This window comes from Poecilia reticulata, linkage group LG20 (genome assembly GCF_000633615.1).
Source record: "Poecilia reticulata strain Guanapo linkage group LG20, Guppy_female_1.0+MT, whole genome shotgun sequence".
Taxonomy (NCBI): Eukaryota; Metazoa; Chordata; class Actinopteri; order Cyprinodontiformes; family Poeciliidae; genus Poecilia; species Poecilia reticulata.
This window is the reverse complement of record NC_024350.1, coordinates 18,438,584-18,465,069: the sequence shown is the minus strand read 5'-3', so window position 1 is coordinate 18,465,069 and position 26,486 is coordinate 18,438,584. Positions and strand designations below refer to the sequence as shown.

General features: G+C 41.3%; 1 protein-coding gene across 2 annotated transcripts in view; it reads right to left on the bottom strand.

Annotated features, from left to right (window-relative positions):
• The window catches only part of LOC103456703 (cadherin-20), a 97,566-nt gene that overhangs the window by 23,816 nt on the left and 47,264 nt on the right, over window positions 1–26,486 (bottom strand). The window contains exons 1-4 of one of the 2 annotated variants that reach the window (XM_008396411.2): window positions 16,059–16,346; window positions 7,281–7,583; window positions 2,394–2,688; window positions 2,186–2,305 (exon numbers count right to left, since the gene is read on the bottom strand). In XM_008396411.2, the coding sequence (XP_008394633.1) occupies window positions 2,186–2,305; window positions 2,394–2,688; window positions 7,281–7,502 (637 nt within the window). In that variant the 5' untranslated portion in view covers window positions 7,503–7,583; window positions 16,059–16,346. Of the gene's footprint in view, window positions 1–2,185; window positions 2,306–2,393; window positions 2,689–7,280; window positions 7,584–16,058; window positions 16,347–26,486 lie in introns of those variants that run through there. The other variant, XM_008396410.2, reaches the window with a different exon arrangement.

Genomic DNA, 26,486 nt, shown 5'->3' with positions numbered 1-26,486 from the left:
ATTAACATTCTCTGGGTTCTTCACAGAACAAGTCAGGAAATAAATAACAACACTATTAATGAAATAAATAATAACCAAATAATCCTCTCTGGGTTCTTCACAGAAAAAATCCAGGAAGGATTATAGTCCGTATTTTCCCAACTGAGCCGCACTGGACTATAAGGCACAACCCCAAAGTTTTTTGTTTTTTAAAACCAGTAAACATATAAGCCGCAGATATCTCTGCCGGTTTTCCACAGCGATGCAGCAGAGCGGGGCGGACAGCCAAACTTTGAGTCATAACAGGTCAATTGAATATCACATTTATTAAGGTTGAAAAAGAAAAAGTTGCCAAGATAAGATTTAACAGAACTGATTACGGTAGTTTCTGAACGGTAACTGTAGCAGTAAAAGTGCTGATCCTTCGTGTTGCTACTAGCATGTGCTAAATCAGTGGTCACAACCTGTTTATTACCGCGGACCGGGGGGAGGTGGAAGGGGGATGAACAGTCCAATAAGGTTTCTGCATGTTGGTGTTCCCATTAAATACTGAATATGCCCTATTTGGTTTGTCTTGGCCCTTTTATCGCAGCCTGTGGGGTTTTTCCCTGACTGGGAACGAGAATACTACCAGTTGAATGTGACAGGTAGCCAATCAGAAAGCGCGGTGACGTCAGAACAGAGGGGAATCCCAAACAGCTGACATATCGCGCAACTGAGAGTCCGGTGGATATCGGAGATGATATGTAGAAATATTTATTATTAAATCTAAAGGTCATTATTATCAGTTAAAAATGTTAACTATGAAAAAACATATTCACCTCCAAATCATAGTGCAGCAAATAGAGCGGCTGCTCCCGTCGTCTTTTACCCACCGCCTTTTCTTTTTGTTACGTCTTTTATCTCTTAAAATGACTCCACAAACATCACTATTGCTTCTACATCGTCATCCATGTTTGGTTATTCTAAATTCCCGCTATGTTGGGGGTTTTACTGGATTATCCTCTGGAATTGGGATGTTCGTGACTGGAATCGGTTCGTGTTGCTCCTGCCTTGGACACACGAACCGATCGAACTTGTTGTACTTTATCAGCTCTGTGGTCACAGAGGTTTGGAGAATCGGCCGACATTCTTAAATCTTTCCGTCTAAACCAGACTTAAGACTCACAAGCTCTACTCATCTCCTCTCGACCACTGCCCAAACGCTCTTACTCTGGTCGCTATGGTAACGTTTATATATCGCTTCAAAATAACAGAAGCGCCACAAAAACGAACATTTTACTCTGTGAAATTTTTAACTCACGATAATGACTAACGGGAGCCCTGAGCTTGTTTCTTTCCCATCTAGAAGTGATGAGAGACAATAACACCCGGGTTGTGTTGCTTGCTTGGTCTCTACGTGGCAAAGCAGTTTGAAGCTTCATTGCCTCATTAGCAGCCGGTCGCTGCATGTTACGCAGAGCTGGCTTATAATGTGGGAGTCACCTACTGGTCCGGGATAAATCCATTCTCCTGTCTCTTCTCTGGGCCTTTTACCCTTTGCAAAGAAACTTTCCAAAGACATCTGATCTATTTCTCACTCATTTTGCTGCTTGTGGGCTCAATGTTGACGCGAAAGTAACCAAGATTTCCAATGATTCACTTCCTGCTAAAGAGCCCCTGGTGGTTGAATAAAAATCCACATATAAACGGCTTATAGTCCGGAAAATACGGTAAATGAAAAAAAATCTGAATGCTCTCTGGTATTGTTCCGGGGGCCGGACCAAATGTGGAGATGGGCCGGATACGGCCCGCGGGCCGTAGTTTGAGGACCCCTGATTTAATTCATCACTGTCAAATCATTTCAAGGTGTAGAGATACAGATTGAATGCCTAATTTTAATCTGGGAGGTGGAACATGTCTGGTTGTTCAAAAAGTTTCTGTTTGGCTTTTTAAATAGATACTTAAGATAAAATTGTGTATTCTATGCATTTCTTCCATTATTTCAAGTTATAAATTGAGAAATTATTTTTTCTGTACACAAATTCCACTTTTAATACATAGAAACTTAAATCCTCCATTGTTATTATTTAACTTTGTAGAACAGCTGCATTCCTAACTTCATAATGTATGTAAACCAGCATCTTCAAAAACAACTCTCCCCAAAAACAACTTCCGTGATGCTGAAAGTCAATCAGGAAGGTTTGCAGCGTGTCTGCGGTCGTACCGGTTTTTGCGTCCACAGAGAAGTATGGCTGCCCCTCCAGGATACTGTAGACGACACGAGCGCTGTTTCCATACGTGGGGTCGTCGGCGTCTGTGGCAGTGAGCTGGATCACAGACGTTCCTGAGCAAATTGGAAGAAGAGACAGTTTGATGAGGATATTTGCTGGTGATAAAACTCAAGCGGACGTGATTTTTTCCCTTCTGCTGACCTATTCTGGACATTTCTGGAACGGTGGCCTGGTAGGGACCATCCAGGAACTTCGGCTCGTTGTCGTTGATGTCCTGGATCTTGACGATGAACTCGGATTCAGGCTCCAGAGGTCGGTCTGTGAGGCGGTTTCGGGCCTGGGCCCGGAGAACGTACTGCGACTTCACTTCCCTGTCCAGCCTCTGGATGGCGTGGATGTCCCCGGTGCTGTCGTCGATGGTGAAGGTGGTTCCCGCCCCATCACCTGTCAGGATGTACTTGATGGAGCCGTCACCTTTGTCCATGTCCGAGTGGAGCTGCGGGAAAACAACACTTTAAGACAATGAAACTCTTCTTATGACCAATCTGATCCCAACAGTGAATGCTTCTAAATTCAGCCACAAGCTCAGTGTTTTGAGTGGCGATGTGTTTTTTGAGGGCATTCAAATGGGTCACATCTCCCAGTTTTACAACAATAAAGCTGCCTTGCTCTGCTAAACATGAAGATAAGACAACCAAATAACTTTCCAGGCCAAATCAGCCTTATGATCTCTGTCCAAGTTAACATGTGCCTCAATTCCCGAAGAGCAGACCGATTGGAGGAAAGAAAATGCCTGCAGAGATAAACATGAGCTGATTTAAACAGAAAATAATCAGCAGTTATTTGTGGAAATGTGGGCTTAACAATATTATCAGCACATTATCAGTATTGGCTGATAAAAGCTTTCAAATTAAAGCTGGTGCTGGACCAGATTGGATTGCATGAAGATAAATTCAGATTCAAACTACATGAAGTTAGTTTGTGGGAAGGTTGCATGAAATCTAACATCCAAGTAAAGAAACGCTAACTTAGAACGTTTGTAAAGATACCACAATGCTATGGAAGGTTTTCATGTTTAATAAAGGTCTCTCATCAGACAAGTCAGCAGAAACTATAAATAACCAGTAGGTGGCGATAAACTCAGATTAATGACAGGTGTGTACAGAAATCAAGAAGTTGGTTGATTATGCTAATTTATGCATCAACACTTACAGTATGAGCCTAAATTTCATTTGCTTATGACTGAATTTACAGTTTACAACATATGTAGATGACCTTCAACTGTTCTTTTAAGGGATAAAAATACTTTTTATACAGACTCTTCAGTCTGTATAAAAATACAGACTGAAGACATTTAACTGCTTCCTTCTGGAGTTCTAGTTGTATAATTTAATTAGTTACTCATCTAATACCAGAACTGACATTTCATTAACAATTTTAAGAGATGGGAAGCAGGCACCATTGTCAGCCATTTTCACTTTCATGCATTCAGATTCAGAAATGATTAGCTCTCATTCTTTGACACATGCACCTAATCCCAATACCTCACACAAGCTACACCTACCAGCCAGCTACACTGCTGGTTAACAAAAGTATTGAATTTTCTAATCACATGATGGTAGACTCATTCAGGATTCTAGCTGTGGTGACGATAACTTGGTGAAGTTCAAAGTGAGCATCAGAACAGGGAAGGACGTGGATTTCAGTGACTTTGACATGCTGGTCTGAGTCTTTCAGAAACTGCTGATCCACTGATATTTTCTAGCACAAAAAAAATCTCTGTTTTACAAAAAGTAGTCCTAGAAAGAGAAAATAACCAGTGGGCGTCAGTTATGTGGTTTGAAAAGGTCTCGTTGATGTTAGAGGAAAAATGAGCAGACTGGTGCAAGATGACAAAGTAGAAAAAGGAGCTCAAACATCCACTTGTTTACTAGCAAGGTGCGCTGAGTAACACATCTGGACACACAACAGGCTGAGCCTCGGAGCAGAAAACCAAACTGGGTATCACACCTGTCAGCCAATAACAGAAATCTGAGGCTACAATTCACGCAGCCTCCCCAACATTGGAGAACTGGTCTAATAAGTCTCAAGTTTAGCCTCAACAGTTCAGCGGCTGAGTCAGAACTTGGCGTAAACAACAGGAAAGCATTGATCCATCCTGTTATCATTGGTTTAGACTGGTGGTGATATAATGCCATGCTTTAGGCATTTAGCATGCCATATAGAATTAAGAAGAATCATTCGGTATAATTGTTTTTGTTGCAAATACGTTCGTAAAGCTATTTGAAATTCATTCTTCTGAAGTATCTCCAATATATTTTTCTGTAAAGTGTTCCATGTGAACATAACCTCAAATCCTTGATGAAAATGAAACCCAGACATGTAGGAATTATTCATTTAGTGCAGTTCGCCACAGCAAAGGAAAAATAACGCAGAAAAACCATTGAACAACTCCAAAACATATGTATTCTAATTTTTTCTTGCTTTCTGTGTCGGTTATGCTATGCTCACACTTGTTGCCATAGCAACTGACTGACCACAACGCCGCTAATGTATCAGGATGCAACACCAAAAAACATGCAAACATTCCCACACAGAACAGAACATTCAGTCTGTTACAGTTTCATGTTTTCAGGCTTGCATGAAAACATTATTAATCGCTGTGTTCGATTAGCTATGCCTGTGGTAGCTAATTAGCAGCACATTAGCAATGTGGTAGCACATTAGCAGATTAGAAATGTAAACACCTGCACTACTGATGAGTTGTTGGAGTTGCAGTGTGGGTCGAACTGAACTGCTCTGGACATCTACCTGGTAAGGTTGCTAAAGTCAAGCTAGCATAACTGACCCACTTCCATATCCCTCAGTTTTTTTTATTAAAACCTTTTCCTGACCTTGTTATCTAGTTGTCGTAGTTTTGAGAATTCGTATCGACTCGCTGCATCCCTTTTCCTTTCATATTATTACGCGCACATTTAAGATTTGGCGTTACGTTGACAACACTGAGGTCCTGTACATGTCCAGTTTGGATGTGAAGATGAGTTAACTGCGGACCAGAGGGGTGGTGTGTGGTCACATGCATAACTTTAATCTGTTAACAGGCAGCAGACATGTAATCAAACTCGCTCCCTGTTTGTTGCTATGGACCCAGCGGTGCAATCAGCAGCCTTTTGTGGCCTCTAAGTGCAAATGCCAGCCTGTTGATGTGCAATCAGCCTTTACTTTGTACTAAGAGGGCCTCTCTGTATGATGACGAGTACTTACTGCCATCACGTTGGCAGAGTGAAATTCAATGCCTCCATTGGTATCTGCGCTGTGTATAATCAACAGGCGAGCACACAGGCTCAGCACTCTATCTGAAAACACACTGCTTTCAAGACGCTGGCTCTGGCCTTTCATCATCTGTGGCCTCTGAAAGAAGAGACCCAGACGGGTGTAAAACAGCTCCTTGTTGTCAGGCCGCTGATGCTTCACCAGCTCTCTTTGCAACACCTATCATTCCTGTGCAGCAGACAATGCGCCGTCCCTTTCTGTTTCTGGACCTCATGCTCACCTGCACTTCAACCTGCAAACCCATCAGGCTCAGGCAAAATTTTTTTAATCATAACAGTGTTGTTGCTTTTAGATTTCTTCTTTATGTTGATGCATCTTAGGCCAAAACTTTTCCTTCACCTCCTGCACTAATCCCTTCATACCTCCAAGGGCTTTGAAAACTTTGGGTATTAGTTACCTGCTTCATCTCCCAACCTAAAGGCTTTGAACAGTAGCTCAGAGGAGCTTTGAATCGAGGTGAAATATGCTAAAAGATGAGGCTATACCATATATCTTTCATGTTTTCTATTCCCTCTGTTGGTGACTGACCTGTTTGAACCACTGTTGTCATCCATGAAATGTTACTCGGTAAATCACTGTAAGCGAAATTAAAAAGCTCAGATCAAGATAAAAAATTTACCAGCATTGCAAATGCAACAATAAAATGTTAAATAAGTAAATTAAAAAGCATTTAGCACCTAAATCATTCCATGAAAACACCATTGGAGTTTCTGTCCATTGTCTTTAAAAATTTTATAATTTTCTAAAATATTTTCAAATGAAATTAATCAAGAATAGAAATTTGGCAGGTTTCTATCATTCCCATATAAAAGCTGTGTCAGCGTTGAAGTTATTTCCAAGTGAAAGTATTTTAAGGCTGTACAGTTTAAAATACAAAGATTATTTTAAGAATGTGTCCATCTTAGTTAGAACAATATTAAAAATGTTAAGTAATTCAATGTAAAAACAGTAGAAGTGAGTATAGAAAGTATGTAGGAAAGGAGAAAAACACACAGATTAATAAATTTGTTTAGGTCAGTTTATCTTATGTGATGACGAAACGTTACATGGTTGGGAGGACAGAAGGCTGTTTAGTTAGAAAGCAGCGGCGCATAATTATAACGAAGCATTGTAAGAGTGTAATCTGGTTAGAACGGAGAAATGTAGTTCCAAGTGGGATGAACAATGAAAGCCTCTACATTGCAGCCAGCAAGTCTTTCCTAAAGTTTCACTCGGTCTGCTAAAACTTCCCATTTTACCTGTTTATCCCATCTCAGGTCAAATGAAACCAGATCAGACAATAATCCTCTCACCGTTTCTATTCTGAGCGTGTTATTTGCCTGTTTCTTTGGTCGGGGGTATGTCAAAGCTCCAACGACAGCACTGCTGAGGGCCTGAAGACCTCAGGATTAAATCTGGATTTTTTTTATACCTTTGAAGCCGCCCTTTGCCTCTCGTCTGATCATCCCTCCTCCTGCAGGCTGCTGAGCTCTCTGGAAGATCTGTTACTCTGCTCTGGTTGAAAGTTTGGAAACTTAGCAACTCCTACACTGAGCTTCTCTTCACACCAGCAACACTGACTGAAAAGGTCACGCTGAAAAGTTGTTCACCTCGCATTTCCTCAGGTTGTACCTTCATGTTGTCATATATGTATATAAATATATATATACTGTGCGTGTGCGTGTGTGTGTGTGTGTGTGTGTGTGTGTGTGTGTGGGGGTGTGTGTGTGTGTGTGTGTGTGTGTGTGTGTGGCCATGCTTTCAGTCGGCACCGACCTTTCCAATGTAAAGCGGCTCCAGTCCGGTGTACTCCTCCAAGACGAAAAATTGATTCCACACCCATCCTCTTTTCACCCTCTGCAGCAGCGCAGAGCTTCTGGTATTTTCCTCGTCTCCTGATTTACCCAGGAGGCCTTGAGGCAGAAGGGTCAAAACGCAAAGGGTCACTGGGAGCAAAAAGCTGCCCGCAGTGGCTGGAAGATGCACTTGGACCCCCATTGTGAAACGCAGCGATGCTGAACAGGCTTGTGCTGTTCACGTGTTATTTCCTCTTATTTTCTGATTCCTGCAGCAGACTTTCTGAGGAAAGAAAAGAAAAGGAGAGGACAGATGAGTGTGCATCATTTTTATTTTTGGAAGCCTGTGGATAAAGCAGCCGTCCTTTTATTCAGCATCAAGATTACTTCTCCACTGCTGAGTTTTTGTTGGGTTGCCTGTGTGTGTTTGAATAGGAAGGGATCCTGTTGAGCCCAGTAAAGTCGCACAGAATGGAGGAGAGAACACAAAGAGAGAGAGCAGAGCGTTCACCTGCTGCTGAGAAAGGAGCGGCTGATTGGTGTTCGCAAAGTTCTGCTTCCGGCACGAGAAGGAAAAACGTCAAAAATACAAGTTTATATCAGGACGTACATTCATCTTGATCAGCCATCCATTCATCCATCCACTATTTACTCATTCGTCAGTTTATTTCACTCATCCAGCTGACTATCCATCCATCCATCCATCCATCCATCCATCCATCCATCCATCCATCCATCCATCCATCCATCCATCCATCCATCCATCCATCCATCCATCCATCCATCCATCCATCCATCCATCCATCCATCCATTTTCTTTACACCCTTGTCCCTTAATGGTGTCAGGAGGGTTGCTGGTTCCCATCTCCAGCTAACGTTCCGGGTGAGAGGTGGGGTCACCCTGGACAGGTCGCCAGTCTGTCGCAGGGCAACACAGAGACACACAGGACAAACAACCATGCACACACACACTCACACCTAGGGGCAATTTGGAGAGACCAATTAAACCTGACAGTCATGTTTTTGGACTGTGGGAGGAAACTGGAGTACCCGGAGAAAACCCACCATGCACAGGGAGAACATGCAAACTCCATGCAGAAAGACCAGGGCCGGGAATCGAACCCAGAACCTTCTCGCTGCAAGGCAACAGCTCTACCAACTGCACCACTGTGCAGCCCAGTTGGGAATTTAATTATTAAAATATTTTTGTAGGATCTCTGTAACCTTTCCAGGCAACGTGAAACAAACTGACGTTAGAAAAACCGCCACCAGATTTCGTCCACTCTGTGACCAGGAGGTTTTATCTTATCTGAGTTGATCAATGGTAGTGGCAGCGTTTGCTCGGACGGCAGGGGGGATCGTGCTCCAGTCGGCCTTCAGGGCTGGTTTCACCAAACCTCTGGCTCAATCATGGCTGCTTGCTTAACTTTTAAACCCTCCCAGTGTTCCTGTTCAAAATTTCAAACAGTTTGCCAAATTCTTAATGACGCCTACATTAACAGCTGGAGAAAACCTGCCAAAATGCTGCTGCTGCTTCCCTCCAGCTCTGGACAGTCGGTCTTCACAAGGAGCCACACTCCTTTCCTCCTTCCTCCCCTTCCTGTCATCAGCAGAGGTGCGCTCCTTCACACCTCGTGTAATTGGCCCGGGGTGTGATGTTCTGAGACTGCAATGTTTCTGTCAACACTCCTGTTCAGCTGCACTCGCACCATGTTCTACAAGCTCCCTTCAGTGCTGCACGCTGCTCATTACAAGAATGCTACCTTTTTTTTTTCTAAACTTTTCCCTCTATCTCAGCTGTAAGGAACCCCTCTGACTCTGCTTGCGTTTTAAACGCCGTCTCCATCCACTTTTCTCCTCAAATCAAAGGGATACTTAAGACCAGGGAGGTCAGCTCCATGGTTTTCTACCAGGAGACGTTATTGATCGGTACTTTCTCACTAGAACTGAAACAATCGGATTAATCACGATTAATTGATAAATGAGATAATCCCCAACGTTATACTGAACACATAATTGCACAATTTGATGTTTTGTAAATAAATTGTCTTAATGGAAACATTTTATGTCACTGCATTTTTGGCACTAAAGTGTTTGCTTTCTTATTTAAAAAATGAATCCAACTGTTCATCTGCATCTTTTAACGTATTCCTAATTTTGTATAAATAATACAAAGCTTAAGTGGTAAAATGAAAAAGCTGTACAATATGCCATTTTTAAAAAGTGTGATTAATCAATTAATCATCAGAACAATTAATTAATCGTCCGGATAATCGATTAATCGGACTCTATTAATCGGATTGTCAGTTGCAGCCTGATTTTCTACTTTTCCATATGTTTCTTGTTTATATGTATAAAAGCAGCCTGCTTCTCGGTTTAATGAATTTGAGAGGAAAAATAGACAAATTTATCGGCAGAAAACAGAACAAGGGGCGTGAAAAGGCAGCAAGCGGGAGGGCAGAAAGGAAAGTTTGGTCCTCCAAAGGAAAAGAATGAAAAGCAGACTGTTTGACTCATGGACCGACTCCATTATGTGTTGTAAAAGAGAGCATTGTGCTTCTGTAGAGTCTCTGAATCACCAAACCCAGTTAATCATTGTGGTGGAGGCACAAAAGGCAGCGAATGGTGGGAGGCTTGGCTGCATTGTGAGCGGGCGCCTGGCCAATGTGTGTGTGCGTTGGTGTGTGTTTGTTGAAGAAAACTCAGCTTAGCAGGACGACTGACCCTCGACCCGGCTGCTCCCTTCGTTTTCAACCCATTCATGCCGCCTGGTCTCCATTATGAAGTCCCCGCTCCGAGCCACGCCCAGGGAAAGGTCGCGACCTTCACCCAGGACGTTTTGCTCCGTTTTGTAAAGCTTAATGAGGCGGCGTGCGAAGTAAAACATTTCACAGTCCTTTCTCCTGGTAATGTGATGGTATCTCGCTTGTTTAAGGAAGCAGCTGCTGCACAAGCCGCTGACGGATGACAGACGGGATAAATAGGGTTCCTACGAATAACGCATGATGCTAGGAAAACACGCAACACGCCATCATGTTGGTTAAAGTCGATATCACTGGAGATAAATGAGTAATTACCTTATTACACCGCAAAAACACAAAATCCTACCAAGTAATTTTGGTGTAGTTTGTAGTGTAAATACCTTAGTACGACGAAACTTACGACAAGAAATACGGAAACGGCTCCACCAGAACATCTTGATGCCTGCAGACAGCTTTTGCTGTTTTAACAGCTGCTCTTCTGGAAAAGCCTAAAGGAGCATCGATCTGGAGGAGAGTAAAGAAAACTCTGTTTCCAGCTTTCTTTATTTGCATATTGTTGCATTTTCTCTCCTTCCTTCCTCTTGACTTCCATGTTCTTGTCCTTTCACCCTCACTTCCTTTTTTCTTGCTCATGCCTCATCTCCCTTCCTTTATCAGTCCGTTCTTTCGTCCTCATTTTTTATGAATTACTTCATGTCCTTCTTTACTTCCTTCCTTATTTGCTTCCTTCCTTTTTTACTCCCTACCTTTCCAATTTCTTTCCTTCATTCCTCACTTCCTTCCTTATGATTTCCTAGCTGATGTCATCCTCTTCTTTCTTCCTTCTTTCACTCTTCCCCCCCCTCCCTCCGTCCTTCCTGATGACGTCCTTTTTCATGTCCTTCCTTCCTTATTCCCTTCCAACCTTATGTCCTATCTTCATTCCTTTCTTCCTTTGTTCCCTTATTCCTCACTTCCTTCCTCATGACTTCCTTTTGCATATTCTTCCTTCCTTATGTCCTTCCTTCTTTCCTCCCTCCTTATGACTTTCTTGCTCATGCCTGCCATGAGCAAGAAAGTCCATTCTTTCTATCCTTCCTTTCTTACTTCCTTCCTTCCTTCCTTCTTTGGGTCCTTTCTCCATTCCTTCCTTTCTTCTTTCCATCCTTTTTCATGTCCTTCCTCCCTTCCTTTGCAGTCTTAATTTTGTTTCCTTGTCGTGTCCTACCTCTGTGTTTCTTCACTTCCTTTCATTTCTCCTTCTCCCTTCCTTCCTTAACTCCTTTCTTTGTTCCTTTTCAAGTGAACATGAGGAACTGGGAACTCTGGAAGTTGAATCTGGAAAAGTCTTGAACCTCTTCATCTGCAGGAATCCCTGGACAGTCGGTCACATGAAAAAGTTTACGACTAAGACGAGTTTTTTCCCCCTCCTGCCTTCTCAAGAAAAAAATAACCCAATTTCAAGTTGTTATCTAGAAAACGCTGCAAGAAAAGCCACCGCGGCAAAGGAGGCGCAGAGCCATCCAATTTGTCGTGCGTTTGTTTTGAAATATGAGAAAGCCCTGAAAGGCAGAGGTGTTTATCGAGACGGAGGAAGAGTTTGAGTGACAGCGGAGGAGGCTGTGATTGTCAGGGGGGGAGCAGCTGGCGTGAGAAAATGACGGGCCATATTGTTGTATCATCGCACTCCGAGTCCACCTGCTGCTCCATTAACTGCGATCTGTCAACAGCAGACTACATCAAACCGCCGCGACACCAGGGAGAAAGGTGAGCTCTGCTTCTGAGGGAGAAAAACAAACGGCGAGCGAGCGGCACGGTTCAGCTGGATGCGACCCGCTCCACCTGTTGGGAATAATGAGCCGAAACCGGCGCCATCCCTGCGGTTGCACACATGAAACTCGGGTTGATCAGAAATCAAACATTGGCAACGTGAGAGGTCGCCACGACGACCGGTTAGGGATCAGGAGCTCAGATTGTTTTGAATAATTCATGTTTGTCCAGCAGAATTATAAAAATAAGGAAGTAGAGATGCTGCACTGTAAAAACACAAAAACTCACCAAGTACTTTTGGTCTAGTTTATAGTGCAACTATGTTGGTACACTTGAAATAAGACAAAATTAACTCGGATAACCTTTGAGCAAGATTATAGGAGCTTGGCTTAAAGTCAGTAATGCCTTAATATTAAAAGAAATGTTAGTTTCTTTGGCAGTTTCTCAGTTTTATTTGTATTTATCTTTAAAACATGTAAAATATGTCAACAAAAACAAAAAAACTAGTGAAGCTTCAGAAGAGCAAGGATAAGTTATAAAATCTTTTTTAAAAATATATAATAAGGTAAAGTTTTGATATTTTAATGGAGAAATCTTTGAAGTTTAATATGTTTTCACATTTAATTTAGTTGGTTGAGTTTAAATGTGAAATAATTATTCCTAAGGTTTGGTGAAGCCTCCAATCTCTGTGTGTGGCGGGTCTGTTTGGGTCCGTCTGCAGCCTGATGGAGTGTTGATTTCACACCAGCCATGTCTGCCTTGACTTAACCTCGGCTTCTAAAGAGAAACCTCCCAGGACGGAGAACAGCGCCCTAAAAACTGGGCGGGTCCATGAAAACTGGACCCGCCCATCATGGAGGGGTGAGACGTCACGGCCAATTTGTTAACCACAATTGATTTTGCACGGGGGGTCAGCGCAGAGACGGCTATAGATCTGAAACTAAATGCAGAAATGTTACTTTTTTTAAAGAATTTTTTCTGTTTTGACCATTTTTCTTAAACCAGATAAAATGTAATTATGGTGCAAATGTAAAAATCAGCTAGAGGTCAGTGTTTCCTGCTATTACTGTGCTATTTAACAGAAAAGTGGCTTAATAAGGTGTTAAAGTGTTTCCACTTCATGTTTTGGAAGAACTCAAACATTTTGTGCAAACTAAGAATCTCTAAAAATGCTGCGACACCAAAATAATTATCACATGGAGGAAATGAGGACTATTGGAAGTAAAAGCTTGTTCACACTTCCATAATGATCAGGACCATTGTTTATCTCTGAAGTATTAAAGTTTGCTTCCTTTTTTCCTTCAACTCTCACTTCCAGTGATTTATTTAAATGTTCAAGCGTTAGCAGACGTAACTAGCTGCAGCTAGCTGGTACTTTCCTTATGTTTTTGAGGGCCGTCGTATCTTTTTCACCTCTAATGAACCGTTTTCTGATAAAATGTACGTAAAAGTTTTCTCCCGTTTCATAGAACTTTGTGGCACAGAATTTTGTGCTAAAATTCGAGTTACTTAATAATTTTTTGGCGAAGCTGTTGGTGTTTCAGAGAGTTTGTTGCTATGGCTGACCTAAGATATTTTCTAGAAAAAACTGACAAATGTTGACAGTTCCTTATTTCTGACCTGCAGCCGCTCTCAAAAGTGTGGAGATCCCTGGTTTAAAGCGGAGAAAGTGAAACATTTTTGACTTATAAAATCTTAAATGGCCACAATACGCCGTTGTGGATATTAGGTAATTTTGTGAAATTCTGCGTTTTGTTGTGAATTCCTTTTTGGTTTTTCATTTCCGTGATCCCGACCCGTATTTCTTCTCCACGCAGAAGCGTTTCAGTTTGCTTTCTGAAACATAAGTAAAGTTTGATTGTGCAGTTGCTTTTCCAGCTTTTAATGAGCAGCAGTGCCTGTGGACCGATCTGGGTGAAGTCGTGCAGGTTCTGTGGTTTTTAAAGTGAAGGGTCCATCCCATCGCGCCTGGAGGAAGGACCCAGTTTCTTATCTGGCTCTCAGGGCGGGAATGCAGCCTTCAAAGGCAGAGAGCATCCTGACCAACATCACACGCCTGTTTGTGTTGGTCTGAATCAGAGTTCAGAACGTGCCCCGCTCTGTGTGTCAGCCTTCTTATCCTTGCCCCCCCAGGATCGAGGCGCTGGCTTTGAACCGGCCTCTCTTAATTGTGGGGAGCTCCCGGGGCTTTGGGGTCGTGCAGCTGTGCACACCGCAGCCGCCGTCCCCCTTCCTGCGGTTCGTTTACTGCAAGGTGTTTCTAATTACCCGGCCCTCCCTCTTCTTCTCATCTACCCCTTTTTTAATATTTGTGCACCAGTTGGGTTTCTGAACCGCAAACCTGCTGCACATTTTGTCCAATTAAACATCTGTGTTGCTGTTTAAGACATCTGTTTCCTCCTCCCCTCCTCTTTAGGGTACGTTTACAGTAGATCTAAAATGGGAGGCCATGATGAACGTTTCTGGAAAGTGTCCTTCAACTTCAGTGAGGTATTTAAAGCTACACACCTTAAATTAATACTTTGTAGAATAACCTTTTGGTTGGGTTTAAGCTCCTAAAAAGGAGCACAAGAAACTGGAGAAATGTCTGTCTGTCTTGCTTTCCATCTCTCCATCTCTCTGTCTGTATATATTGATTTGGTTCTCTCTAGCTAGCCATCTCTATATCAAGTTATCTCTCTACCTCTTTCTCTCTTGTCCTGACTGGTACCTTTGTCCAGTGTAATCCTTCATTATCATTTCTCATTAATCAGAACATCTGTAGATGATGAAATCCTCTAGAAAAGTCAAAGTTAAAATCAAATCAAAATCTGTTTTGATGAAGTCTTAGGATATTTTCCTACCTGATAGTCCAGTAGAGTCGGTTTGATTAGGGACCAAAGTTGCTACATTTGCTACATTTTCAGCTGCTGTGGTTCATTTTCAAACGGCACTGTGCCAAATTAGCCACACTAATTCAAAAACCTGTTCCTCTCCTCGCCTGTGGGGGCGCTGCACTAAGAACTGCTGAAGGAAACGATGCTGAAGAAGACTGAGCACAACTTCTGGTTTTACAAAATGCAAATAAAAATGTTGACAGTTCTTTATTTCTAACCTGCAGCAGCTCTCAAACGTGTGGAGATTCCTGGTTTGTCATTTATTTTCATATTCATATTTTAGCGGTGGTAGCTATTCCTCCTGCTAGCACTAGCACATTCATTTTGGTTGTATTTACCCACAATGCCCTGCACTGTAGTCCACTTCCTGCTTTTGGAGTGGTCTCCAGACCATTTGAACCGTACCAGAGTTCACTTCAACTCAGTCGAGGTTTTTTAGGGGAACCAGAGTTTTTCTTTTGGTCTGATTGTGCGTCCACACTCTAGACTAACGAACTGGAGTTGGATTTATTGGACTGAACAGAGCTGGTGTGAATTAAACCCCTTAGTTTTATTGTATGTAGCCAGATAGTTACAGTTTCTAGTTTACAGCAGTTTAAATATTCATATTAAAGACGGAAAAATTTTAGAAATGATTTATCAAACTCTTATTTTCTGCATTAAAACTCTCTTTAAAAGAGGAGTGTCCAAAGTTTAGAGATCCACTTTAGTTCAGAAATAACAAACTGTCATCATTTGTGTATAAATTAAATTACACATACTGGCATTCATCCCTGCCACTGGTGCATAGAAGTGATGTCACCGTTCATAAGCGTCATCTGGAAAAGTTTGGAGTCTGTGTCACTAATTAAACAGCATTACGTTGGATCTCCTTGGAAAGAAAAAGGTTCATGTCCCCTTAAAGCTCTTTGTCAGACGCTGCAAATGTCAGTGAAGATATCTCAACCCGAAGCCCATCTTCACCGCCCTCCCCTGATATGATAATATCAAAGAAGCGTCTCCGCGCTCCGGCCGGGGTACACATGCCAATCCCGTACCTTATTTTCTTCCTTACAAGACGGGCTGTACTTTAATGGGTTTGACAGTAAAATGGGAAAAAAGAGAGTCCTCATTTTGGGAGAGTAGAACCTTGGCTCAGACTGAGGAATGAGGTCTGAATGCCAAACGACGCTCCGTAAAAGGCAGATACCGACGCTTGTTTGAAGACGCAAAAGTGCAGACGTGTTCAGAATTAAAGCCTGAAACTTTCCAAAGTGCATGCAGACCTCTTACTTATCTGCAGATAGTTAATGTCAAATAAAGCAAAATCATCAGCATCTGTGAAAAATATAAAAATGAAAACAAAACTCAAATAATGAGTCAGTGGCTTACCGCTTTTTTGATTTATCCTCTGCTAGTTTTTCTTTCCTCTTCCTTTGCCTGAAGTTTCTCTTAAAGGTATGAAATGTCTCTTCAAGTCACCTTGAGTTCATGCTCTGCCTTGTTGGCCTCGGTAAAGTTTCCCCTCTTCTCCATCTACATATAAATAAACGTGCATATCCTCATGCTGCCTCTACAGCGGCTTCCTGTGCACTCTCATCTCGGGTGTTGCCAACCTGGGGACCCAATCAGACTAAAGGACCTATTGTCCCTCTCTTTTACAATCAGCGCAATGACCTCCCCCCACCCCCCGGACTCCGGCGTAATCCACCAATCTCCCACCACGAGCAGCGGAAAGAGGAGAGGAGGAGAAAGTAGATGGAGCGGAGGGAGGGGAGTGGGATTGACAGCAGGGCAGGGGTGAAATTACAGCGAGAGGGGAGGTGTGGGGTGGAAAATCAGGCGAGCTTGGGACGGAGGAATGAGAGGAGAGAAGCTCTAGGTGGTACTCAGGGTTATGATGGTTTTGGGTTTTTCATTATAGGTCATTTTTATTTCTTTACGACTTCTTCTTTGTCTAATCCTGTTTGTTTTTAGCACGTGTAAGGCTGGAAAATAAATCAGTAACAAATATCAGTAGATAATAGATCTGATAATAAATTTATCTTTTCTCTCTCACTCTTTGGTTACCTAGCAACTCACGCTTTCTGGTTACCTAGCAACGACCTGTTGAGTAACTTGCGCAGCAACAGTTTCAAGTTTTGCCGCCGTGGGTCAGAACTGCTTAAAAATAAACGGTATGGAGTGAAAACTGTGCTAAAGGTCACACCACCAGATATTTAAAACTAAAAACAAATCAGTTGTTATTATCGACAGTTATTGATATTGACTGATATGAAATGATTATATCGTGATAAGCTTTTCAGCCATATTGTCCTGCTCTACCGATAACTGAGATTTGGTTTTGGATTGGGAATTCTTGCCAGTTGGTGTCAAATCATCTCCATAGAGCTTTATTTCTGGGGGATGCTTGATGTTGCATACAAATGTTGTAGTTTTTCAGAAGTGTGAAATGTATTTTCCAGAAAGAACTATATTCTTGGTTTTGCTTAATTTCAAGTAAGAAATTAAAATGTTCTAAACTTTTAGAGACTCAGCTGTCTTTTAGTTTGTTTACTTGTGTTATTGTTAGCTTGGTAGTTTATTAGCTTCAATATCTTCATGCTTTTATGCCTGTTGGGCTGTGTATCTGTTAGCAGTGGTAGTTAGCTTCAATAGCCTTTAATCTGATTACTTGCTATCTTGTGTGTGTTACCGGTTTAGATTTTGGCTTGATTAGTTGTTAGCTTAAGTAAGGATTAGCTTGTGTAAACAATAGTTTGAGTTGCATTTAGCTTGAATAGCCACTAACTTCACTATTTGTGATCTTGCATAACTGTTAGCTGGAGTGGAAGTTAGCTTGAATAACATTTGTCTTTAGCAATTGTTAGCTTGTATAATTGTTACGTTAACCCTTAAAAGTCATGTTGGCTTGTGTAACTGTTAGCTTTTAGCATTAAATTCAAGTGTTTGGTGGAGTTGCATTTAACCTGAATACCTATTAGCCGTCTAAATGTTGCTTGAGTAGCTTAAGTCAACATTAAAATTACTTTTAGATCAGACTTTTCTTCAGATTTTTCCAAGGCTACCTTTACCTTTAAGCCATGTCTGAATTTGAGAGTAGCTTTTACCTGCATTATTTTTGGCCACTTCACTATTGAAAAAAGCATAATTAGTTTTCCAAATCTGCAGAAAAAGCCTCAAATATTAGGTTCAGACCAAAGCACAATAGCCATACTGGGAGATTAGTCATGGAGATCTGATTCTTGTTGAGCTCAGAGGGAGAAAATAGCATTTCTGCTTTAAAGCAATCATGGAATTAATGCAGCAAAAAAGGGGTTTTCAGAGTCAAGTCCTTTGCAAATTTCTCCACAGGAGGAAAAGGATGATGAAATTGAAATCATTTTGGAGATGTACTCAACCATGTTTAAACATAAATGAGATTTTTATTCCACAATTTGTTTCTCAGGCTTCTGTTTTTTTAATTTTTCAGAATTATTTCCTTGACGCCATAAAGTTGCTGCAGACACAAACGTGCAAAGTTTCCACACTGGGATGACTTTGCCCTGTTTTTCCACTCGACAGCCCATTGACTCTCCTTAATCTTTCTGACAGAGTAATTTGGTGTGTTGTACAGCTCTAAAAATACAGATGAAGGCTGTTGTCGCCCACTGAGGCAGATGGTCAAAAGGTTGAGCTTCTCCATCGGTTCAATATGTTTTTCCTTTCTCCCACTCTGTCCCTTTCAATAAGTCCTCTTTCTCATTTGGCAGGTCATTCTTCTCCACATTCGCCCCACCCTCCCGTCATTGCGGCCCACCCCGTTGCCTTTGTCTCTTTGAAGACCTGACTGGTTACCAATCTGTTTGTGAATGCTTCACCGGAGCCCCCTTTAAAAAAAAAAAAAAAAAGAGAGAGAGAAAAATAAAAGCAGGGGGCTCCGTCTTTGTCTGGACCGTCCATGCAAAGGGCGGTATTGAAGCTCATTGAACGACACCTCCCATTACTGCGGCGGAGAAGCTGGTAATGATTAGCAGAACAAATTGAACCCATTGGACTCGTGGAAGCTCCTCTGTCAGTTAAGTCTTTTATAGTTGCAGACGTTTGGAAAACAAGTCCCTTCAGGCCTCGGCACAAAAGCTTGGATATGGCGTAGAAATAGATTGGATACACTTGTGTTCTGCATGTTTCTGGACTTTGGTTTGGCGGGATGTTTTAGGGACACAAATACGCCTCTTCTTAAGTCGGTTTATAAAGGCCAAACTTGTTCCGACACCTACAAGAAGATTTTATCGCAACTCCCGACAATCGAGTGAAAAAGCACATTACATGCCTGTTAGACCCACATGGAGGTAATGATTGGTTTACAAGAAGTATTTCACTTCCTCTTATGTGTGACATTAGAATAATACTCCATGCACACTGCAAAAACACAAACTCCTACCAAGTATAACTTGGTACACTTCAAGTAAGACTAAACTGACTTACAAGTAGCTTTTCTACAAGATATAGGAGCTTGTTTTAAGAAAATAATAACTTATTTTTGATATAGCAAATTCTAGTTGACATGTTTTTCACTCGTTACAAGAAGTTTGCCAATTGAAGTAGTAATTTTTCATCACTATTGACTTGAAACATGCTCCTGTATATAACTGGACATTGGCTCAATGTGTAGTTTCAGAACTTTGGAAATATATAATCCATTCTGGAGTGATGATGTCATTAGCTGCGTTCCCATCGACCAATTTGACATTTCAAAAATAAATCTGCTTTTCACCAATTCTGAAAAAAAAACACAGTCGTTCTTCATTTGATAAAGTTTTGTCGCTAAGATGAGGTGGTTTTTGGTTTATTTTTAGAAAACTGCTTTGGAAACGCTTCTTTTTGCATCACACGAGTCACATGATCAACAACAGGATGTTGCCACTGGCGCAAACCATGAAGAAGAAAACAGGAAGTTGAAAACAGATGTAATTGCGTGTGATTTTAATAGTTTTTCTTCTTTAATGGAAACATGGCAATTGCGAAGTTGTGTTTTTTCAACGTTAGCGGAATATTGACAAAGTTTTGCACCTGTTACTAATGGAAAAGAAGCTTTACTTCTCATCCGTTTTGGGATTTATAGCAGGTTTTGAGACGTTTCAGTCTGGTTTGTGAAGTCATCAAGGTTTTCTTTCAGTGATTTTCTTTGTTGTGCAGTAGGTTGTTCATCAAAATGGGGCAGTTATTTTTTAACGTAAGACCAGTTTGTCTTGGGTGATTTTTTTCCCTCTTAACCCTTGGCAGTCGAGGTCTAAATGGCCGTCCCAGTCTCTCTTCTCTGTGCGTTAGCGCTCGCTATGAAGCCATGTAGCGATAGCTAGCAAAACTACTACTACCCCTGCACACACCACAAACTCTAACACACTTATAGTCTAAAAAACCCATTGAAACACTCTTGGTAAAATCCACAGCATCGCTGCACCCTAGTCTCTTGCCGTATCCAAATCCCCCCCCCCACTCGTCTCTCTCCATGTGTCTCTGTTCTACCTAGCAACAGACCGTCAACACATTTTCATTGGTTGTTACGAAAAGTGGTACATTTAGACCCCACAAAATAAGGCGGAAATGATCAATCTTATTTCTGGCTTTATTTTGAAGTAAATAACCACAAAACCAATATAAAAACACCACTTTTATGAAGTCTGTTGGACAGTTCTGTGCTGTCCAACAGAGTTGAAATGAAAACTCTGTATGCGTCCGTGTTATTACGAAGCCTTATAAATGCGTCACATGCTTGTACGCCGCACGGTGGGCGGCGACTGCACCGGGTTAATGAATAAACAGATTATTGGAAAGCTATTTTCCATTTCCATGTAAAACTGTTGGACAATCTGAAACATATCTCTGTGACAGAAACCGAAGACGAAGCAATCTGTGGGTAAAAATCTTTTCACAGCACTATAAAACCTCCCTTTATTGCCAGGACCTGCATGAATTTTGAACATTTCAGAGACGTGGAATAAGGAGCCAGTAATTTATTTTCCAAATCATAACTTCTCTTTACCTGCTGAACGAGCTTCCACCGGCCCTGGGCAATAAAAGAAGAGCTAAGAGTATCAACAGGAGTTAGCAACCACACAATTTATCGCAGAAAGGCAACACCCGGCCTCTTCACACCCTGTATCATGTAACAGACTTCAGATGGAATAAGCTAAACAAAAGTTAGCCAGTCTCATTCGCTGTATCTCTTCGCCACCAAACCACCAAGAGGGAAGAGCATAAAAGAGGGTTAGGTTTCAGAAGAGCAAGACGAGAGAGCCCCAGAGAGAGGGAGCAAAGCCTCCATGTCATCTAAGATAAGAGCAGCAGCTCTCTTCCCTTCTGCCCAAGATTAAAAATGGCATGCAGCAGAACAAGCCGGGGTACAAAGAGCTACTCTGTGTCTTTGGGATCCACAGTTGGGGCTTTTCATGTCTGTGTTTTTGGCTGAGAGTTGCAACAAAGGAAAATTAGATTGGGAAGTCATTGCATCTTTGTTGATGGAAAAGCCCAGAAGAAAACAAGTAAAGTTTCCGTAACCTTTACAGTAATTGGTGAAAAGATAAATATAACATGGTTGGCCTTAATTGTGAAACAGCAGCGGTGCCACAGGGCACGCATGCTATTGTTTTTTTTTTTTAATTCTCAAGCAACTGAGAGACGCAAACACATTTGTAATCAAATTTTTAGCACTAATGTAAAACAATGCATATAGGCGTTGTCTCATTAAAGTCGGGGCTGATGAGATATTTCATCTCCAAAGGTAGAATAAAACCTCAGCATCAGACGATTTGTCAAGAATTTATGTTTCTTCCATTGGGGTAATAACCTTTAAAAAAGAATCGGTTGCATCGAAAGGGCAGCCTCATCAACACTGTGCTCTTTATCTGACCACACCTTTAAACAAAAGAAAATGATTTCATATAATTACCAACAAAATAAAGTTGTGCTACTGTTGGATCAGGGTGATAGTTCAGTTTTCTATTACAAGAATTGCTTTACATGCTGTTAGGTTTTGTTAAAGAAATAAGTATAAAACATACAGATTGCTGCATCTAACAACAAGTGGTTTACGGAGAGAGTTGCTTTAAGTATTTTTACCATCATTACTTTCTTATAAAACTGTTATCTGTGCCATAAAGTTGAACTATATCAGTTGCTCTGCATTACTGCTGCCTCTTGGCCGTGACTCATTCTCGGCTTGATATAATCTCAAAATATATTTTTCTTGTGTGCAGACAAAGAACCTCGGTTAGAAAAACTGTACAATTTACTTTAGGGCAGCACAATATGTTGCAAATCTGCTGTTAAAGTAGTGTTTATATCTGGGAGAACTGCCTGGACTGCAGTAAGAGTTGGCTAAGGATTTAAGTAGCAGGGCTTCAGGTGCTCTGTTTGTGGTACAATTGTTGCTTAATGCAGCGTAAAACGATTTAAAAAGTGGTGAGGCGGTCAGGTCATGGGTATTAGCCTGTCAACTTTTAGTGTTAACAGTTAGCTGGAGTAACAACCTCAAGTAGGATTTAAATCTCTTAACTACTCACCTTTTAAAATTAGTTTTTACTTCCAGAGAGCATTATAGTTTTTATCAGTGATTGTATATGTCAGCTTTATATTTCCTGATGGACCGTTACAGTACATTGATTGCCTTTGGTTTTTAGTGTTTCATGCATAAACGAATGAATGAAAGTAGATGTTAGCCAGTCAGTTTATAGTGTTAGCAGGTGTTAGCCTAAGAAACGATAAGTTCAAGTAAATGTAATCCTGGCAGCTTTTAACTTTAGCATCTGTTAGCTTAAATAACGATGAGGTTGATCGGTTGTTCACCTAAATCACAGATGGAGTTTAAGTGGAAAATGGCTTCTGTAACAATTAGCTTAGAGAATGGTTAGCTAATTGTCTATTTTCATTAGCTTGTTTTTGGTTAGCTTATGTAGTGGCAAAGAGCGGTTTGCTTAAGTTGCTACTTATTAGCTTAACTCTCCCATGCGAAGTTCATCATTTGGACTGAAGTCGGTCTGTTTTCTGCAGCAGGTAAGATTCTGACATGCTGTCACTGAAAATGTATATTTTGTGTTTCTTCATAAAATTTGACTTGTGAGATCTTGACAACTCTGAGTCCTTTTTATCACAACTCCAAACTCTGGTGTTTTTGTTTTTTTTGTCTTAAAAGAGTGACCTTTGACATTAGCTTGGCTTGGCTTCGTCTGACCCGCCCCCCCAGTTGTGCTTCTGTCTTTGACAACCTTCAGGATATCATTTACCCTGCCGACCTTTTCACCGTTTCCCCTCTCATGTCTGCGCGCCGCCACCTCAGCAGGGTTATTGACTTTCTCTCCGCTGCGTTAGAGTCCGCCGTCGGCGTGCGACTGGTGGAGGAGCCGGCGCCGTGACACGAGGCGGCGTTCTGTTTAGGATAAAAGGCTCCCCGGGCTGTTTGATGCGGTATTCCAGCGGGGATCGGCTGGGATGTGGCCTTGATGAGCTGACAGGAGCAGAGGAGACGTGGTGCCTTGAAGCGGCAGGACCACAAACCTAAGGAGCAGCACATCTTGCTCTGATATTTACCCCTCCCTGCTCTGTCGTTTCTTATAACCGCTGCGCTGCTCTGTTCCTGTGACCCCCATCTCTGCAGCTGAATCCCAAATGAAAGACGGGAGTTAACTTCTGAAGCAGCGCAAATGTTGTGACTGATGCAAGCAAGAAACACAGATTAACACGAAACGTGTTTGAATTATTAAACTCTTCCGTCTGGTAAATTATGCCCCGTTTCATTATTTAAACGCAACTAACAAAAACAATTAAAGTCCCTGACAATGAAAGCTAGCAACCCAAGATGACACGTTTTAACCCCTTCAGGGAAAAAAACACTTATTTTTCCTCCATTTCGTCATTAAAATAAAAGGAAAAAATAATTTTATGCTCATAAATAACATAAAAGTAAAAAAATGAAATATGAAACTAAAAACAAGCTATAAAATGCTTGTAGATAATTTTTTTCTCTTTGCATGGTAACACTAAATAATTAAACTTTATATCAAATTGTCTTATTTTTTCTGCTTTTACTTTTTGTTGTCTCAAAAAAGAAATGGAGCCAAAGTCCTGATGACCACTGGGTTGGACATTTTGATGATTTACTGATGGAAAATATTTTAAAAATAGCTTCAAATACTATCATTGGAAATATTTAAAATTATAAAAGTAATTATTATTAGGCTACGAATGCACTTTATATTTTTGATGGAAAATGGACACTTACGCTTGCCTTATTGGATGACAATGAACTACGTCGTTGGTCAATACGAAACTAATCAGTAACAAAAATCATTCAAATGACAAAATCCCCATTTTGTTTATGGGTTTCAGCCCAGAATGCCAATGTTCCGGTGGATGTTGGGTCTGAAAGGGTTAAATCGGCCTTTGATTCGATTATTTTCAAATGCAGAGTCATTTTTCCATCTTGTGTCTCTCAGCGACATGGCTTTTGTTCAGCAGTACGCGCACGTGTCTCATATCATCAGGTCTGACTGAGTCCCTACCCCCACTTCCCTGAATCAATAGAATAACAATTAGGGGGAGTGTTCCCGCTGCGTTGCATGTTTGGTATGCGGTTGGGGTGCATGCATCGGCTGCCAGAGTTAACCAGAAACAAACACACCGAGAATAAACGTCTCCTTTGTTTGGTAGTTCAATTCTGATCCGGCGATCAGACGGGGAACTACACGTCCAAATCCAAAACAAGCCCGTCTTATCAGAACCGAGGATTCATTTAGAAGCTGCAACGCATGAAAACGTCTCTCTCCAAAACCCTGAATCCAAACAGCCATTATATTCCTCCTGTGAAACACGTGCTGCGCTGGAGATGGAGCTGTCGCCCGCAATCTTGGCCGGCTCCTCGTTAACCAGCGAAGCATGAAAAAATCAATTAGGACAGTTATGAGGTCGTCCCTCCACCTGCGGGTCTGCGGCAGCGCGTTCGGTCTGAGAATCATTTTACTCCTCCGTCACCTGGCAACTAAAAGCTTCACAGGACCTGCTCACCTCCAAAGGTCCTGCATTCACAGATCCTGAGCAGTGTGGCTTGACTCGCACAACCCGGAGGTAAAACTTATGCAGTGAACCCTTTTACCAAAGAACACGACTTTCTCATTGTTGCACTTTATCTGAAAGGCTACCCTGATGTTTCCTTTGACAAGGTGCTGCTGATGAATAGAAGGTAGGTGTTTGTTTATCTCGGGTTGCTTCCTGCTTAGGGAGCAATAAGTTGGACGCCCTGGATGATGACGGAGAGACGGAGGCAGAAGAAAAGATGGTTTTCCTAAAATCCAGCTCAACACCAAAACGTGTTGCTGCGTCCCACCGCGTTGGTTTACACCTGCTACTTGGAACAGAAAACTGTTTGATGTCCTAAAAGAAGCATAGAAACTCTGCAATCAATTCAATACTGCATTAGGTTTTGTTGAATTTTAATTTCAAATGTGAATTTTGCACGTTTACTTTCATTTGGATTCCAACTGCTTCTAAAAACGGACAAGAGTTTTGTTGTTGACTCACCATCAAGAAACCACTTGCTGCATTTCTTGTTGACTGTGAAGGATGCTCTACTAATGCTTTTCAAAAATGTACAGTTGTATAATTATGCATCTGTTTGCAGCCATTTTTACGTGTGAGTATAAATGTTGTGTTGCCAGCAGCAGCTTATTTGGATTTAAAGTGGCAGGAGGCCCTAAAACAGCTCATTATGACTAAAATCTTATTATCTGAGAATGATTTTGAACATGGTTTGTGCAGAGCACAGACAGACTACCCTTTTTGTTTTGTTTTTTCACGGCTGCCTGAATGACCCAATTTCAATCTTTTCACCCAAATAATCTGATTTGTGCCACTTTCAGATTTGGTGCTAAATCAATTACGTATTTTTTTCAGGCATCTGCAGTTTATTTCACACACATAATTGTCTGATTTTGCTTTTGAAGAAATATACTTATATTTCTGCAACATATTAGCTAAAGTTTATGCTAATTTCAGCATAATGTCACCGTTTACACCATTATTATTATTTTATTAAACATGAAAGGTTACATAAAAGTTTGTGTATTTATATTAAATGAAACGCTTGTTTACGGTGCTCCCTCCCTCCCAAAATAAGCAATTGTCCTGTTTCATGTAAAATTTTTCCATCACACTTTTTCCTTCCACTCAACTTTCCTTTATCATACTTGAATACAGCACCTTCTCATGGATGGCATCACTGATTGCCTCCTGGATAAAACGTCATGTGCTTCATCGTCCACATAAAACATTTTCAGTTTATTTACAGAAATGAATAAAGTTTTGAAGGTTTTGTTAATTAATAAGCCGGACGCACAAGATTTTTGTTACTACTTGAAAATGAATTAACGTGAAAATGAGTCGGGTGTGAAACAAAAGCCTCGGTGCAGAACGAGCAAAATTACAAATAAACTACCAGGCGTCAAGATTATCCAACAAACTGGAAGGAGCAACTTTACAAACACAAGAAATACCAATAAATGTCGTAAAACCTGCTCAGAACAATAACAAAGCACGGAGAAACATTTGAGATCGTGACATTATCCGAATAATCCAGATACAAACTCACAAAAAAGGCCTGTTCCCATTCAATGATTGGGATGCTTGTTCAGAAATTATTGAAATTGTTCCATCAGGTTGTAACGTATCATTTTCAGCTGACTCTGATTCGCTGCGTCTCCCTTTTTTACCTCAGGAACAAAGTTTAGAAAAGTTACAAAGATAAAGCTTTTATGTTTAAATTACACCTCAGGATGAAAAGGTTTGTTT